This window comes from Callithrix jacchus, chromosome 3 (genome assembly GCF_049354715.1).
Source record: "Callithrix jacchus isolate 240 chromosome 3, calJac240_pri, whole genome shotgun sequence".
Taxonomy (NCBI): Eukaryota; Metazoa; Chordata; class Mammalia; order Primates; family Cebidae; genus Callithrix; species Callithrix jacchus.
The window spans coordinates 104,444,426-104,462,643 of NC_133504.1; the positions used below are offsets into that span (position 1 = coordinate 104,444,426).

An 18,218-nucleotide genomic window follows, 5' to 3' on the forward strand; every position below is an offset into this window, starting at 1 on the left:
TGAAACAGATTTCCCTGTTTATGATATCCATTTCATGGGTTTAAGAAAAATTAAACCATAACTTACCTTTACTTTCATCACCAAACTTCTCAACAGGGTAGTTCACATACCTACCTCTACCCTTCCTTCTTTAGCCCTTTACCTTCTTGCTCCATGCCCTGCCTCTGTGCTTTGTTTATGGTCTTCTTGCTGCTTAGAATTCCCTTTCCACCTTTTTCTGCCTGATCCAATGCACATGTCCTTTAATTTTCAACTCAAGAAGCACTTCCTTTAAGATACCATGTATAACAAACTCCTTCCTCAACATTTCACCACTATGTATTTGACCTCTGCAACCAGACACAGGTGGCTCTGGAGCTCAGTGTAGATGTATGTGTTCTGCCATCACATGCATCTTATAATGCTGATATTCTTTCATTTTCCTTTCCCAACACCAGGCTATAAACTTGAGAAGAGGAATGGGATTTCCATTGCCATTGTATTGCTAGTGCCTAGCATAGTTTCTAGAACGAACTGGATAGCAAATCAATGTGTATTAAACTAATGAAAAACAAATAAACTACATCTCAAGCACTGACCTTTCTTCTGGTTTGTAGTCATGCATTTATAGCCACTCTGCCTGGGAACCAAGGTTCAGCACACAAACTCTAGAGACAAACTTCTGGGAATTAATCCCAGATCTATCTCTTCCTAATATTGTCATCTTGACAACTTAAACCCTATGTGTCTCAGTTTTTTTGCCTATAAAACAAGGATGATGTTAGTAACAACTCAAAGCCTTTTTATGAAGATTATATGAGTTTATTGTTTAAAAAGTTCTTAGAAAAGAAATGAGCAAGTATTAGTAAGAAGACAGTAAGTACTATAAAGGTGCTAAAACATAGTTAAGACCACCCGAAGAGTTCACTGCTAGCTCAAATTTTACATGCTCCAAGCTGAACTCTCAAACATACTCCTCCACCTTATTTGCTCATAACAGCTAATGACAGCTGATATGGGTAAAGTTGGGTCATTACTACCTCCTTATCAAATTTATATGTTGAAGTCCTGATACCCAATACCATAGAATATGACCTTATTGGGATATAAGGTCTTTACAGAAGTAATCAAATTAAAATGAGGTCATTAGGGTGAACCCTAATCCAAATGACTCATGTCCTTATAGAAGAGAAAAATTTGGATACACAGACATACAGGGAGAGAAGAAAATGTGACTAGACATTGGAAAAAGACAGACATCTAGAAGCCAAGGAGGGAGGCTTGGAACATTCCTTCCCACACAGCACTCAGAGGAAACCAACCCTGCCAATATCTTGATTTTAGATTTCCAGCCTCCAGAACTGTGAGATGCAAACTTTCTGATGTTTAAGGCTATGGCAGCTCTACCAAAGGAATACTAGCATTATCTCTGCTATAATGAACTAACCAAGATGGGCAATTTATACAAGAAACCAGTTTAATTTTCTCACAGTTCCACATGGCTGAGGAGGCTTCAGGAAATTTACAGTCATGGTGGAAACAGAAGCAACACCTTCGCAAGGCAGCAGGAGAAGCGAGAGCACAGGGGAAACTGCTACGTTCAAACTATCTCCTGAGAACTCCTCACTATCACGAGAGCCGCATGGGGGAAAACACCCCCATGATCCACTCAACTGCTACCACCAGGTCCCTCCCTCAACAGGTGGGGATTACCATTCAAGATAGTATTTGGGTGGGGGCACAGGGCCAAACCATATTAATACCACATCTCTTTTGTTAATTCCTAACCCATGACACAAAGTCCAGTTCAAATATGCAGGCTCAGTGAAGTTTTCTCTGATCTCCTCTAACAAAATGGCCACAGATGCTTCAGTCTCATCTATTGCAATTTTAACATCCTAATTTATATTACAGTCTCTCTGTACTTGTTTTCCATCTTACAGATTTATGGTTCTTGAAGGAAAGAACCAACTTCTTTAAAATTGGAAATATTTTATATTATGAAAAAAATCTAGTAGTTCAATACGATTCTTTAAGTCATTTGATGAACTCAAAAAGTAAAAATTTTATACTTGTTTTTAAGCATAATGAAGTTTAATATTAAAATTTTAAAAAAAGGTATTTATGACAGTTTTCCACAAGTTTTACCATTCTTAGTAATTTATATTCTGCCTTAAGTTCTTTGATAACAACTATATTGTGAGTGTCAAAGAACTTCTAACATGTTCCTAATTTGGAAGCTTTATGGCAGTACTTCAGGAGCTAACAGAAGCATAACATTGAAATGAGGCAAAAAAAGGATTAAATAAATTCCCCCAAATTTAAAATATTTTTAAAACTCCCATGTGAAAGTATATAATGTCATGACCAGTGCTATCCCTATGTAACATTAAAAACTAGAAGTGAGGCAAAATGACTGACAATAAACTTTTACAAGGCAAGCATTTTAGAGCACAGAGATGTTATACCAATCACTAGAAAGTCTTACTTGTGTTTTTACAAAGTTTCAGAGCTTCTAACTAAATGAACAGATACAACTAAAAATTTGAGGATGCAGCATCATAAAATGTACAGTGGTCATCACTTTGCAGAGTTTCAGACACATTTAATTATTTGTCTTGGTACAGAGTTCACAGAGCGGAAACAAATCTATATATGTTTTTGTAACAGTAATCATGTTTAGGAAATAACATCCTGATTCAAGTAAATACTTTTTTTTTTCAAAAGTAGAATTTTAACTTACAAAAAATATTAAGGTTTAATTAGCTTTGCACTTGTGAATTTATTCTTGATCTTGTCAGATTTATTCAAGTCAACAGCACTTTTAAACTTCTTTAAGACTTCTTAAAATTGTTCTGTCTATGTGCCTAAATATATACAAATACAAACGTTCTCAGCAATTAACTGGACAGTAAGGGGTAAATGAGATGAGCAAGGAATTCACTATGCTACCTCCAATAGTGTTAACGAGAGTTATATAGTTAATTATCTCCCACTGCTCTTAATTTTCATTTCCTCTGTAAGGTCTATTCCAAAGCTTTTAATTTTTTCACACAACTCTCACCTCAAGACAGTTTTCACTTACCTCAGTAATGAAGGACTTGGCTGTGGCAGGATTCATAACAAGGATCGCTCGCCTAAGAGTGTCTCGATAGCGATTCAGTTCTTCTATTCTCATGGTGTCAAAGAGAGTGGTGATCATTTTGTTGATGTTGTTTTCTACCTTCTGAAGTGCAACATCCATTCCCTGCTGAGACACTTTGTCCAAGAACTCCTGTATTCCACGGATATCTGGAAACAACAAAAGCCCATCAAAAATGCAAATTATTGTACAGAAGCAAGGCATAAGCTATTTCACCGATATCAGAATAGATTATTGTTCCACATTGTAGACTGCCTAAAATTACCAGTAGAACTGACAGAAATCTCAAATACATTTAAGGTTTAGTACATTTTGATGTGTTTACAAGAAAAATGTAGGAAATATTATTTTTTATTTATTTACTTTTTGAGATGGAGTCTTGCTCTGTCGCCCAAGCTGGAGAGCAGTAGTGTGATTTCTGCTCACTGCAACCTCTGTGTCCAGAGTTCAAGTGATTCTTCTGCCTCTGCCTCCCTAATAGCTGAGACTACAGGCAGTCGCTACCATGCCTGACTAATTTTTGTATTTTTAGTAGAGACAGGGTTTTACCGTGTTGGCCAGGATGGTCTCGATCTCTTGACCTCGTAATCTACCTGCCTCAGCCTCCCAAAGTGCTGGCATTACAGGCATGAGCCACCGTGCCTAGCACAGAATTGTTATTTTTAAAATAGATTTCTTTCTATCTACATGGAACCTAAATGATCTCAATGCTAGAAATGTTGGGTCAGGGTGCAGGGAGGAGGTTGGAGAGATGCCTCATTTCTCTAGACCAAAACATGAAAAGAAGGGAAATACATTCTCTATTTTCCTAAGCATTTTAAAGGGTAATATTAACCTCATGTAAGCATGAATATCATTTATGACAGATGAATCTGAATCAAGATTATGAATGTTTCATAAATTAGGCAACAGTATCACTAAACTTGACTTTTATCAGCTAAATAGAAAGTTTCAAAAGGTTATCTTCAAAAGGCCTCAGGTCACTTAGACCACAAATAAAAGCTGCATTCTAATCTATTTTATGAGTATTAGCTCCTTAGCTAAATTTGGAAAACTTGGTAGGAGATACAAAGTTTGCCTTAGTAAGGAAAAAATACTTAATGTGCAAAATGTATGTTTTCAAAACATATTCAGCATTGTAGAAAATGTTAAGCAACATTTTTGAATGTATGATGATCAGCCCAATATTTACATACTCATTCCAAAGTAAGCAAAGTTCTAGAAATTTATCAAATTAAAGAGCTCAGTATCCATGTCACATTTAAATAAGAAAAGTAAAATTCAATCTAAAGAGTATATCATGTGTAGTTTGATGTGTATTTAAGTAACGTTAAGTGTCTGAAATATCACAAATATTTCTTCTTAGTATCAGATTGCTTGTTTATGGAAGAAGATATCTGAAATAAGTATCTAGTACAATATAATCAATATAGATTACATTATATTCCTAATATAGTAGATTTGCTTTTACTCTATCACAAACTATATTTTTCATTACATATCCAAAGAATAAAATATTTAAAGGGCAAATACTAGAGAAAGATACGAAGTAAATGGGATTATACGGAACTTATGAATTGACTAGATCTCAAAATCCTTAACTGTGTGTGCTTGCCTACATATAAAATTTGCCTCTCAATGGCAATAGTTATTTTATGTATATTTCAGCATCCAAAAGGGAAAAGCAGTAAGTAAACCCACAGAACAGGAAAACAAATAACCAAAAAGTTGGAAAATACATTCACTCTTAAACATTTATATTTGCAATGTTACAAATTGACTACAATAACAATTTTGCTTTCTTCTTCTGATTGCTTTCATTTTAAAATAGTCGTAAAGATTATATGTTTACTTATGTGATGACTCTCAAAATCTGTACAACATATATACTGTATAAATACTATCTTACATTTCTTATTATGAATTAACATTGTAAATTCAGGTTGTTACCATCAAACCAGGGTAAAAAAGAATAAAATCTTCAACTACAACAGAGAATGAGATAAAAGACCTGGAATAATAAAGGTGCTATATATTCATTTGATATCCACATCAGAATGTACATAAGGGTGTAAGACCCTGAACATGAATTAATCAAAGGGTTAAATTTGATGGAATTCAGTTGACACAGGTAGAAGTACAATAACAAGACTATGTGCATGCTAAATGTTTTTAAACTTTCATGTGAACCAGAATTATTTAGGAAATTTATCAAAAATGTGCAAGCTTGGGCCACATCCCAGAAGCAATATGCCTTTAGTAAACATGTCAGAGGCCAGGCGTGGTGGCTCATGTCTACAATCTGAGCCACTTTGGGACGCTGAGGTCGGGGGATCATGAGGTCAAGAGATTGAGGCTATCCTGGACAACATGGTGAAACCCCGTCTCTACTAAAAATACAAAAATTAGCTGAGCATAATTGCACATGCCTGTGGTCCCAGCTACTTGGGAGGCTGAGACAGAAGAATAGCTTGAACCCAGGAGACTGAAGTTGCAGTGCATAGAGATCATGCCACTGCACTCCAGCCTGGGTGACAGAACAAGACTCCACCTCAAAAGGAAAAAAAAAAAAAAAAAAAAGAATAAGAGCAGATTATTGATTTCAAATTATAAGTTGCTGTTTTTTATTTGAGTTAAAGTGTATATCTAAATACAAGGCAAACAAAAGTTACATTAAAATAGATCTAAGATGCTCACAAAACAGAGCATGACTAGAGAATAAAGCTCCAGGTTACTTATCCTTTATGAAATTTTCTGCTTACAAAAATAAAATACCAATGCTAGTTTACATCTTCACTGTGAGCAAAAGCTTTTTCTCCAAAATCATTTGTTGAATATTAAGAAGCTAGAAGCACATCAATGAATACCCATCCACATATTAAAACAGACAATAAACAAGTAAACAAAATAAAAAATACAAAGCACACTAAGCTCTTGGAATAATACAATGAGTGCATTGATAGATGATAATAGAGTGAGGAGGAGGATCTATTTTAGTTAGAGGCAGGCCTCTTTGCAAAACGAGTATTTAAACTCTGAGGTAAAGGATAAGAAGACATTATCCAAAGAGATTAGGAGAAAAGACAACAGCTCAGAAAATTCCCAGTGCAGTAAGGCCTGTGGATGAAAAACCTATAGAAGGTCAGTGTGGTTGCAGCCTAGATAGTGAGACATGAATCTAGATGGAGAAGTGTCAGGTGATGCAGATCTCTGTGAGACACAGAAAGAGGTTTTAATTTTATTCTAAATATAGCTTTAATCTATTGAAAGTTTTAAGCAGAGGATCTGCCTTAAGTGGATGACTGGATATGTGAGCAGGATGAAAAGTAGTAAGTCTGGAAGTGACATGTTTGATTGTGTGTTTTAAGTTGAGGCTGGGTGCAGTTCCGTCTGTAATCCCAGAACTTTGGGAGGCAGAGGCAGAGGCAGGTGGATCACTTGAGGCCAGGAGTTCGAGATCAGCTTGACCAACATGGTAAGCCTCGTGTCTACTAAAAATACTAAAAACTACCCAGGCATGGTGGTGCAGGCTTGTAATCCCAGTTACTTGGGAGGTTGAGGCATGAGAATTACTTGAACCTGGGAGGTGGAAGTTGCACTGAGTCAAGACCACACCACTGCACTCCAACATGGGTGACAGAGTGAGATGCCATCTCAAAAAATAAATGAATAAAATGATCTAGTAAATTAATTCTCCTTAATTTAAAACTATATAACAATTTTTAGCTTTAATTTTTGATTAGAGTGGTACGTATACTGAAAAATGATATGATAAAAGACCACTAGAAACCCTGTGTTTCCTGGTTGTCACTTCTTAGATATGTGATTGTAAAATGTCTTGAAAATTTTTCCTCATCTGTAAATGAAGAAATTATTTATTTATTTTTGAGATGGGGTCCTACCCTATTACCCAGATTAGAGTATAGTGGCCTGATCTCAGCTCATCTACCTTCTAGGCTCAAGTGATCCTTCCACATCAGCCTCCTGAGTAACTGGGACTACAGATACACATCTCCATGCCAGGATAAGTTATTTTCAGTAGAGACAGGGTTTGCCATGTTGGCCAGGCTGGTTTGAACTTCTGAGCTCAGGGGATCCACCTGCCATGGCCTCCCAAAGTGCTAAGATTACAGGTGTAAACTACCGCTCCCAGCAAAAAATATTTCTTATAGAAATCTTCAAAAATTGAATTAGCAAGAGTGTCTATGTGTGTTTGCTGTATATATACAAAATCTAGTGTAGAGTTTAACGTGGTACTTCCTTTATTGTTAGTAATAGAACATGACTATTTGTTAAGAGACCACCCTTCTTCCCACCACTAGGCTGGATTGCCTAAATTTTAATGATGGCTAGCTAGCCAACATGGCAAGCATGAAATATAAGGTAGACTCTTGGAATGCAAGCAATAAGCATACATAGTTTTGCTTCTTTGAGTAAATGACACCAAATACCCACAATATGTGGCAATTGGTAAGTTCAATGAGAGAAGATTCTGAGTCTCATGCTCTTTATGAGGTGCTCTGTGTAAAGGAGCCATTAAAAAAGAGAGTAGACTGGGCACAGTGGTTCACACTTGTAATCCCAATATTTTGGGAGGCCGAGGTGGGCAGAATGCCTGTGGTCAGGAGTTTGAGACCAGCTTGGCTAACACTGTGAAACCCCATCTCTATCAAAAATACAAGAAAAAATATTAGCTGGGTATGGTGGTGCACACCTGCATTCCCAGCTACTCGGGAGTCTGAGGCAGGATAATCGCTTCAACCTAGGAGGCAGAGATTGCATCGAGCCAAGATCATGCCACTGCACTCCAGCCTGGGTGACAGAGGGAGATGCCACCTCAAAAGAAAAATTAAATTAAAAAAAAAAGAAAGAGAGAGAGTAGGCTTTTGGTTTTGTTCATTGAACATGAATATCATCACCCATCACAATCATTCAACTACATTAGCTCTATGCTGATTAGCTGGCAGTCAATGAGATGATTTCCCTGTGTTTCAGAAATAAAAATGATATGCTTCCTGACCTCAAGGTGCTTCCAGGTGAGTGGATGTGACTAGGTGCTATTTATGGATAACAGAAAGCTAAAAGAAGTTTCGATAGTTCCCAGTAATTAATTCTACTTACCAGATAATTCTGTAACAACAGGTGTTGGGAGGCTCATTAATTGAGTTATTAAACATAATATTGGGGTAGAGGGAAGATATTTTTTCCATGGCACTATAAAGGAACTTGTGATAGGCAGAATGGCCTCCCCAAATGCTCACGTTAATCCTAGTAATCTGTGAATATACTAGGTTATACAGCAAAGACAAATTAAAGCTGCAGATAGAATTAAAGTTGCTAATTGACCTTAAAATAGGGAGATTATGCCACATTATTTGGGTGGCTCCACTGTAATCACTCAGTATTTAAAATTGGAAGAGGAAGACAGAACAGGAGAGTCAAAAGGAGGTCTAACTCCTGAAGAATGTGTTGAGACTCAGTATATTAAGACAGATGCAAGTCTGCTGGCTTTGAAGATGGGGGAAAGGGATCTTGAGTGAAGAAAGGACGGTTGTTTCTAGAAGGTGGAAAAGGAAAGGAAATTGACTTTTCTCTAGAGCCACCAGAGAACACAGCCTTGCTGACACTGGTTATAGCCCACTAAGATTCCATTTCAGACTTCTGAACTAAAAAATAATAGTAATAACTCGTATTGTTTAAGCCTATAAATTTTGTGGTAATTTGATACACCAGCAACAGAAACTAATATATAACTATAATCCATAAGTCTGTATTTTTCCAAATTGTAATCCACTGAGTTTTATTTTGGAGCCATCTGGAAAACTTGATGAAAATGAAAATTTGTGCTCAATCCCATTTCTATGGAATCAGAAACTCTCAGGAAAAAAAAAAAAAAAACAAGGAATTTTCTCTTACTTGATACCTCTTAAGAGACTATTTGGGAACCAGTGCTCTAGTTTCTTAACTTTCTTTGGGTCACAGACTCTTTTGAGAAAATCAAAGATTATGAAATTCTCTTTTCTTAGTAAATATATATGCTCAAAACATTCTGCACACTGCTTAGATTATAATCTCTTAGTCAGCTCTGCTTGCTTCCCCTAAAAGTAGTTATTGGAGAACCTGGGTTAGTATATTGTCACTGATGTTAGTGTTCTTTATCCTATCTAGAACGTGTAAGAGGGTAAGGTATTTCCATACTAAAAAGTCGTGTGAGGTTTTGTTTAAAAATAGAGGAAAATTTTAGATTAAAACATAACAAACACATAAATACTTTCCCTGAAAACCTTTCATTGTTTTAATTACTATTTAGTTGTCCTTCAGGCCTAAGAAAAGCATACTAACTGTAGAAGGTTGGGTTCCTAGGAAGCCGACTCTGGGGTGGAGATTGGAAACCAGAAAGATTTGGGACTACTCTCAGGAATAACACTTGTGCCACAAGGAAAGGGATCAAGTAAGAGCCAGCAGAGGGAGAACTGGGGCTATGATGCAGTCTCAGCGAAGACATGCAAGAAGCTCCGGAAGTGAGATGGTCTTCAGAATTATCCCAAGTTAGCGCTGGTGGAAGGACAAGTTTTACACCCCTGCATGGCCTTTGGTGAAGGGGTTCTCCTAAGCTGAGGATAATTCATAAGGAAGGTAGTCAGCGGCAAGTCATCTCAGCATTTGGGAGAAGATACCCTTCAGTTTTAAACGGGGATTTGGGTGGCACAGGACAGAGTCCATCCTGAATTTTTTCTTAGATTTATCACGTCGATAGTTATTGTTTTGATTTTCAGGGTACTCTGATGACATGTATAGCCTTTATAAGTCATTTGCAGGTAAGATTTTTATCTTTCATTTACATAACAACTTTTTTTATCCGGGGGAAAACACACGGCATTTGATGTCAGAAAACTATGTTGGATTCTTACTTAGCCACCAGTAAAAAGTTAACTTGGAATCAACAAGATGCCATTTTTTATTTAAGAAATGAATCTGGAATCTGGATGTATCCCTTGTGGTCTACACGTGACAAATTCTCTAAGCGGTATTGCTGGATGGTCAAGTGTCCTGGGCTGGTTAGTTTGAGCTCTCCATGTCCTTGGCCTAAGTAATTTTTTGGGGGATAGTCACAGGATGCAAGTGATAACTGAAATGTGACATATGGATAATGTAGAAGAAGTGGTCTTTCTTGTGTATCACAAGTTGTCCCAATGTAGTTTTGCGATTGTCATGATGTCTAGTGTCAGCATGTCTAGTGTGAAAGTAACTAAAGTGAAACAGAGGCAAGGCAGCTATTCCCTAGACTTTCAGACTACCTGAGTCAATTTTAACAAAGCTATTTTGAAGTAAACTTCTGCTACTTGTAAGAGAAAGGGTCTTAATACATTTGTTGTTTTAAGCAAACATCTGGTACTTTGATAAAGAAGATGAAGGCTCAGTTCCTGTCCTAGAGGTCCTTGCAGTTTAGTGGAAGGAATTAATGTTTAAACAGGAAATTATATTTTAATGTGATAATGCCAATAACATTTATTCTTGATTTTCTTCTGCCGTCTTTTTTTAATAGGAAAATGGAATAAAATATTGATAAGAACTAAAGGTCGATGTCTATAATAGTCTAACAACCATCAATTTCTCAGATATCTGTATTGTGTTATTTATTTAGGCCAGCTTCCTACAACAGTCCTCCAAGAGGTAGTGGCTGATTTATTATATCATATTAAATGATAGAAAATAATGACTTTACTATCATTTCTAAAGTAAGATTAATTTTAATCTCTCCTAAAATGGTTTATATGAAAGTAGATTAGGGCAGAAAAAAATCCCAGCAAATATTAGAATTTAATGTTTCAATATATTTCTAAACTGACCCCCCAAAAGGCTTTTAATCACAAATATGACATGCTATTGCTCATTCCACACCAGTGGTCAGCATCTAAGTAGATATTTCTCAAGACATAAAAGTGAAATTCATGTAAATAGAGAGCAGATTTGTGGTGACCAGAGGCTGAGAAAGGTGTGGGGGGGGTAAGGGGGGGTTAAGGGAATGGAAAGAGGTTTATTAATCATTAAATATATATACTTAGAAGAAATAAGATCTGGTGTTCAATAGGTCAGTAGGGTGACTATAGTTAACATCAATTGATTGTACCTTTCAGAATAGCTAAAAGAAAATAATTCAAATGTTGCTATTGCAAAGAAAGGATAAATATTTAGGGTAATGGATAACCTAATTACCCTGACTTTATTATATGAATTGATCAAATTATCATATGTACCATGAAAAATGCATATGTAATATGTATCAATTTAAAAAATTTAACAAACATAAAACAAATACATCTCTTTCTTGTTTTTGCTTACCATGTGCCAAGTACTGTGAGAGTTGCTTGGAAGAGAATGTTAAGCAAAACAAAAAACAACTCCTGCCCTCATGGAGTATATTATCTGTACCATCTGATGATAACGCAAATTGTGCTACAGATAGAGATATCCTGAAAGACTACTCATTTTCCAAACTACAGTTGCAATTTAACAAAATTTAGTTGCATTCTCTGGAATATATCAAAATAGGAATTCTCAGTCTGATTATTCCATGATATGTCACATTTAAAATATTGAACTCAATAGGAAAAGAGATATGTCACTGTTTTTGTGTCTGATTTTCTTTCATCTACTTATCTCTTCCTCCTCTGTGTAGATTAGACACATTTAATCTTTTTAGTCATGTAAGGTATTTTAAGACCTCACTGGGAGTAGAAAAAGACTGCTACTGTATTCAGCCACTCTTGGGAATTCTGAAACTATGACAGAATGTCAAGCTTTAAAATTAATATTTTGAACCTTGGACTTTAAAAGAAATAAAATGGAATATGTCATACTGCTGGATACATGAGATACATCATTGAGCTGAAGAGATATTTCCCATCATATGAATAGCAAAACACACTTTACAACTGGCTTCCTTCCTGAGAAAATAAAGCTTTTAACCATTAAGCCTTTTAAAAAAATCTTGTTGGAAAAAACTTGACTTCAAAAAGAATTTGAGTCATTTATTATTTTGTTGGCATTTGCGCAGCATTTTTACTTTGTATTTAAAAAAATAAAGATAATTACATGCTGTACTAGGTTTCTGAGGTGACACAGTCTGGCAAGAGTGGCCCATCATTGAGACTGAATTTCTATTTGATAAGAATTTGGGATCTGAGTATGAGATCACATTTCTTTATAAGAGGCATCTTTACAGTGATGCTGATCAATATTTGTTACGAACATTTTACTGATGAATAAATTCAAAGCATTAGGATATTTTTACCTACTTAACATCATATATACTAATGCAAAAGAAATAGTTCAATAAGATGTCTGGATTAATTATATGCTTATTGATGCACATTGAAGTAAATGAGAGAACTGAAAGCTGGAAAGTAGCCAAATGGGTAATAAACAGCTTTAAGACTGTCTAGAGAGAAAGTCAGTAATATTATAGTCATCAGACATTTGAAAACACTCTCTGGGTAATCATAAACATTTGCAATCAATTAAAAGCAATGTGTCCATTCCATGGGTCTTGATTAAACCTACATCAAGACTACACAGAATAAACATTGTGGTTCTTAGCAATGCATTCATGAAGATGGTCCTTCAATGTTCATTTCAAAAGGGCGTGTGGCAATTAAACTGTAAGTAAAGACTGACATGGTAAAGAGTGGTATTAAGTAACTCAGATCACTTGACTGTGAACTGACTCTAGTTTGAAAACATTAAATCCATGTTTTCAGTAGGCAGTGAAGCGCATAAATAACTCTGATTAATCCCTAAAGTTGATTTCTTTGTTTTTGTGCATATGGGTAGAAGTGTACATATCTACCAGTATACTGGATTTTGTCATTTCCATGCTAAGATATTTTGTCAATACTTATTATGCATATTTAGGTCTCTGATTTTCAGAAACAGTTTAACAAAATGCAGTGGAGATTTACATAAAGTCAACAATCTTGCTGTAGAATAGTAAAGACTATCCTGAAACTATAAGACATGTAACAGAAAATCTAAGACCATAAAATAATTTTTAGCTAACCAAAACAAATGAAACAAATATAAAATAAATTTATATTGAGTTATAATAAAACAATTATAATTTTCTTTATTTTTCTTATAAGCAATATTGCTTTCAAACCAAAAACAGGCATGTCTTCACTCTTCTTCTATACAGATATTAATTAGGTTTAATCTTAGTGTAAGCAAGAGGCCTGTTTCTCATGTACGTAAATGTAACTGTGAGAAAGACTGATGTTTAGAATTCCTTCACACAATCACCTATACACACTTTCTGGGTACCAATTCAATATCCAGCCTTCAGATTGTGGCTTTTCATTAAAATTATATTACCTATTTATGGTATTGAATTGATTTTTTTCACCCGTTAATTTCTCATTATCAGTAAAGAGTTATTCCGGTTACTGCATTAAACTATGCAGAGGGAATATTGGACTGAGTACCATAGCAAACAAGACAAAACAATAACTAAAATAGAAAATGACTTGTTTAGTCTCTTGGCTTTAGTCTCCATATGTTCATAGATTGTATATCGAAATTTTCTAAGCATCCTTAAAATATTTATTTTTCTTTTTCATGGAATAACCAAAAGCAGGTAACAGTATTTAAAACATACTACACTCCTTGAGAAGGCAGGATGAAAATCAGCTTGCTTTTCAAGTCATGGAGTATAAATTCAACTAGCATTTATTCCAATCAATTTTTAAAGAACTTTAATGGAAAGCAAATAAACACCCTTTTTATTCCTGAAGCAAGTGCCACTCAAGGTATGAACACAAACACAATCACTTCTCAGTACTTGAAAATATTTGAAGGCTTTTTTTTCTACAGCATTCATACAGAGATGTTTCTTCAGCTGTCAATGTTAAAAACATAAACAGTGAAAGAATCGGTCTGAGCTGAAATAAATGGATTTACCCATGAAGGTATGGAGCGGGGGGGTGGACAAAAACCAGATTTGCTTGGCTGAACTCAACAGTAACTACTTGAAACTGAAAGCACCTTGCTTATTGTTGCACAGTAGGTCTCTGTATCCACATTCCGTTCCCCTCCCTTCCCTTTTTCCCTTGGCATCAGCACCTTAATAAGAAGGATTCTTGCCCTAAAAGAGACTAAAGGCCCTATGCACCTGCCAGTATTCTGAGAAATCTTGGAAAATAAGGGACTCGGACTTCTATGGCTTTGTCAGACATAGCACCTATCCGGGGGAAGAGGCCTAGATTCAACTATTTGGTGAGGGTCTCAGTGGGGAGGAAAAGATATGTGACATGTAGATGGGCCCCTTTATACCAACCTTAATATACTGTTGTTGCTTCCTACATTGAGTGTATCATTGGAATTCGTGTGTTAAGTGCTTCTACTTTCTTACCTCATAAATATTCAAGGAGATTTTCTTTATCAGGAAGAATGTCATGTAGAGAGATGCTTCTTCTCTCCCCAAAAAGAGACACCTCGTGCTTTGCTGGACTCTGGGAATGTCTGACTCTGACTAATGACTATGCTCAGTTGGGACCTCTGCTGAAGAGAAGCAGCCCCTCCTAGAAATTCATCTTGGGATTTTGGACTTGGTGCTCCCCAAATATGGCCTCCAGGCACATCTATTTTGAAAAGCAGCTATTAGCTAATGGATGTTTACTGAAACTGAAAGCCTGATCTATGAATGACCTGACACTCCTATCTTCAAGAAGGTAACCTCGAATTCAGCAAACAGTAACATTTGCAGGATCCAATAAACATGAAAATCAAAATTAAATTCTCCCTTTAGGAGACCCTACCTCCTGAAGCTAAGTGCTGGCTCTACAGGGTCTTAAGATGCAGGCGTTCCATAAACAAATGGATGGTGATGGTTTTGCCAATCTGAAATCCAAACATGCTCATTGTAGTTTACTTGGGTCATTCAAGCTCAGCACCTGCTATGCAGTACTGAAAATGGACATGCCTACTCCACTAAGTGGACAGAACCTAAGCCTGTTCTCTGTTCTCATAGCTCTATACAATACTCCCTTCCAATCTATCTATCTATCTATCTATCTATCTATCTATCTATCTATCTGTCTGTCTGTCTGTCTGTCTGTCTGTCTGTCTGTCTGTCTGTCTATCATGACTGCTGATCTGCAGTTGGCATGCCACTTAGAGAAGTACAAAATAGCAACATTAAAGACACCACTCTTTGGAGCTGTGAATTGTGAAAGTATATCAAGATTGCATCATGGTTACTCATAAAGAAACCCATAGTAAAAGTCCATTAACTGATCAGATCTATTGGACTCAAGCTGATTACTGAGACGGCCACACAGACTGCCACCATTGCTGCCTGACATGACCTACCAACTGCTGTGTCTGCCATCACAGACTGGAGGCAAAGCAAATAACTTCTCTTATCAAGGCCTGCACTGTATGTAATGCTCGTGATTCCTGCTAAAAGTTGACCCCTTGTTTCTTAGTAGAGAAAAACAGAGTATGGTCCACCCCACTGCAAGAACATTGACTATTCTGGCCTCTGACCACTTCTCAAGGCTGCCTGAAAGTGATGTGGATTCTTTTTTAGGTTGTGTAATTATTATTCCAGTCTCATCCAGTGACCTAGGCACTACTTTAGAAGCTCTTGAAATTAATCTGTATCATGTTTTCAGCTCACTGGACCATTTGCAGCCTAACAAATGTACGCAAAAGATGCTCAACAATGGCCTGGTAGTCAAGGAACTCAGCAGATCTTCCTCACTCTCTACCATCAACAGACTTCCAGTGTTGCTGAGTGCTGAAACAATCTCCTCAAATGTTGACTCCAAAACATGTCCAGCTTTATCTTATTCCCCTTTTCCTGGTTCATACACCTTAGTGGGCAGTTTGTTCACTTTATGAATGTGTTTCAAAAAAAATGATATCATCTTGGGTGATTTCTGTGCAATGATCAAAATGAAAGTGCTGTGGGATTATCTACACCTACTTTTATCTATAATTTCAGAATTTCATTCTGACCTTTTCTGGGTATAATGCTTCTTTCTTTTTCCCTAGAGAAGCCTGTGGGGCAGCCTTGCCTAAATGGAGCTTATGGGATTTGGACTCAATTATGTTTCAGCCTCCTGGAGCTTCTTGTCTTATTGGTATGATTCTGGATCATAAGGATAATGAGTACTTTGTGAAGATGCAGCTTGTTCATGCAGCCCAAAGTAGGTGACACAATCACTCTCTGTAAAGTTTCATAAAATGTCCTTGTAGTTCTTGCACCATTTTTTATGAAAAGTCTATGTGCAAACAAAAATAGTGAGAGAAAAGGTGACATCACAGTTATTAGGATGGACTGCACCAATTTTCTGGAGGTAAAGGGAGAGCACCAACTTTACTAAATGAGAAAGGAGCATTCAAAACCCCTACAAATATGGGGAAAGAATGGACATTAATGATATTTGTCTTTCAAAATGACTTCTGGAGCATTTTCCATGAAAGAAAACTCCCTTTTACAGAACATCCAAACTAGGATAAATGTCTTAACTGTTGGACTTGCCTTTTCTTACCAGATGGCTCTGTTCATGACTTAACTGCCATTCCTTTATTCTTATGAATAAGTATCCTGGAAATAGCAGAGGATACACCTGCCACCCCTATGCAGAACACTTGTCAATACCTCTAAATATCTTCTCTACCACTATTCTCACTCATAACAGTGGGTGGTAAGAAAGCCACTAAACTGGTGGCATAAAACAAGGATTGATAAACAACCCCTAAAGGGCTAGATAATAATATGTCAGGTTCATTTAAGTTATATTGTTTTGGTTATAACTGCAGGACTCTGCTACTGTAGCTTTAAAACAGCCAACCTGCAGATAAATGAACATGGCTGAGTTCCAATGAAATTTTATTTACAAAAAGAGATTTCAGGCCCAACAATAGTTTGAGGACCCTTGGAATAGATAATCAGGATGAACTGAATTGACTATTCTTACAAAGTCTCTCCTAAACAGTAACTGGACTAAATTATTGTACTAATTAAGAACACCTGGCATTACCAGTGGGCAAGAAGGTCATATGGGAGGTAATATTTGTTTGTGTTCCACCTGGGGGTCCCTGAAATTGTGCCTAACCCTTCCCTCTACCAACTCTGGCAATCCATGCCCACTTCCAGTACTATAATTTTTTTGTATGAAGATTACCACCCTTCTGAAGACACATAATTTGAACATCAGGGTAGCCACAAGGAATCTGCAAGTGTTTAAGTAAAGATCAGCAGAAGATAATGTAGTAAACTAATGTTATCTCTCTAAAGTGAGGGTAATCTTATTTATCTATGGAAGTTACATGGTGTAATATCTGTGAATCTTATGGGCAGCTTATTCTACTATAAAATTTATCCATTATACATTTTTCCCTGAATTTTATTGAATGATCAATGGCACCACTTCAGCTTTGGAACTCATTCAGGTCAGATTAAACTCAATGGCCAGTGTATTTATAGATGATAGGTTTCACCTGTGGACAAAGGTGGAGCTTTTGTAACCACAAATAAAGCCTTTTGTATCTGAATTAATGCTTCTGGACAAGTGGAAAGGCTCATGCAGAAATTTAAGAAGAGAGTCACCTGGCTTTTTAAAGTAAACTTCAGTGGTTCATGGGGTGTGTTCAGCTGGCTGGGTCCAGGACCCTTGTGGGCATGGTTGAGATCAGTCTTCCTCATTAAATCCTGTATTTAGTATCTTCAAATAAATGCAGATGAGAAAAATTGAATGGATTTGCTCCCAATCCCTGCCATTCAGATTAACTAGAGGAGTGGCAATCTCATGGGGAAATTTGCTATTAGCCAAAAACGTTGTAGAAAGAATGTGAATATTATATTATTGGGAGACATTTCTCCAAAGGTCTCCTGTGTTACTACACATTTTGAAAACAGGAGTTCTTATTAGAGAACATGGGTTCCCTAAGCTCAAGGTTTCTTAGGTGTCATACAAACCCATTACACATACGGTATTCACTTGAACTGTTCCACATTGCATTGTGGAACTTGAGGGCAAGAGAAACAGATGTTACTATGAGGCTCATGCTGCTTGCTGTACTATGAGTATTT

General features: G+C 36.5%; 1 protein-coding gene across 5 annotated transcripts in view; it reads right to left on the reverse strand.

Moving 5' to 3' along the window:
- GRID2 (glutamate ionotropic receptor delta type subunit 2) overlaps positions 1-18,218 on the reverse strand; it is a 1,554,413-nt gene that overhangs the window by 717,831 nt on the left and 818,364 nt on the right. For all 5 annotated transcript variants that reach the window (XM_035294542.3, XM_035294543.3, XM_002745586.7 and 2 more), the window contains one exon: positions 3,065-3,270. In XM_035294542.3, coding sequence (XP_035150433.1) covers positions 3,065-3,270 — 206 coding nt within the window. The remainder of the gene's footprint in view (positions 1-3,064; positions 3,271-18,218) is intronic.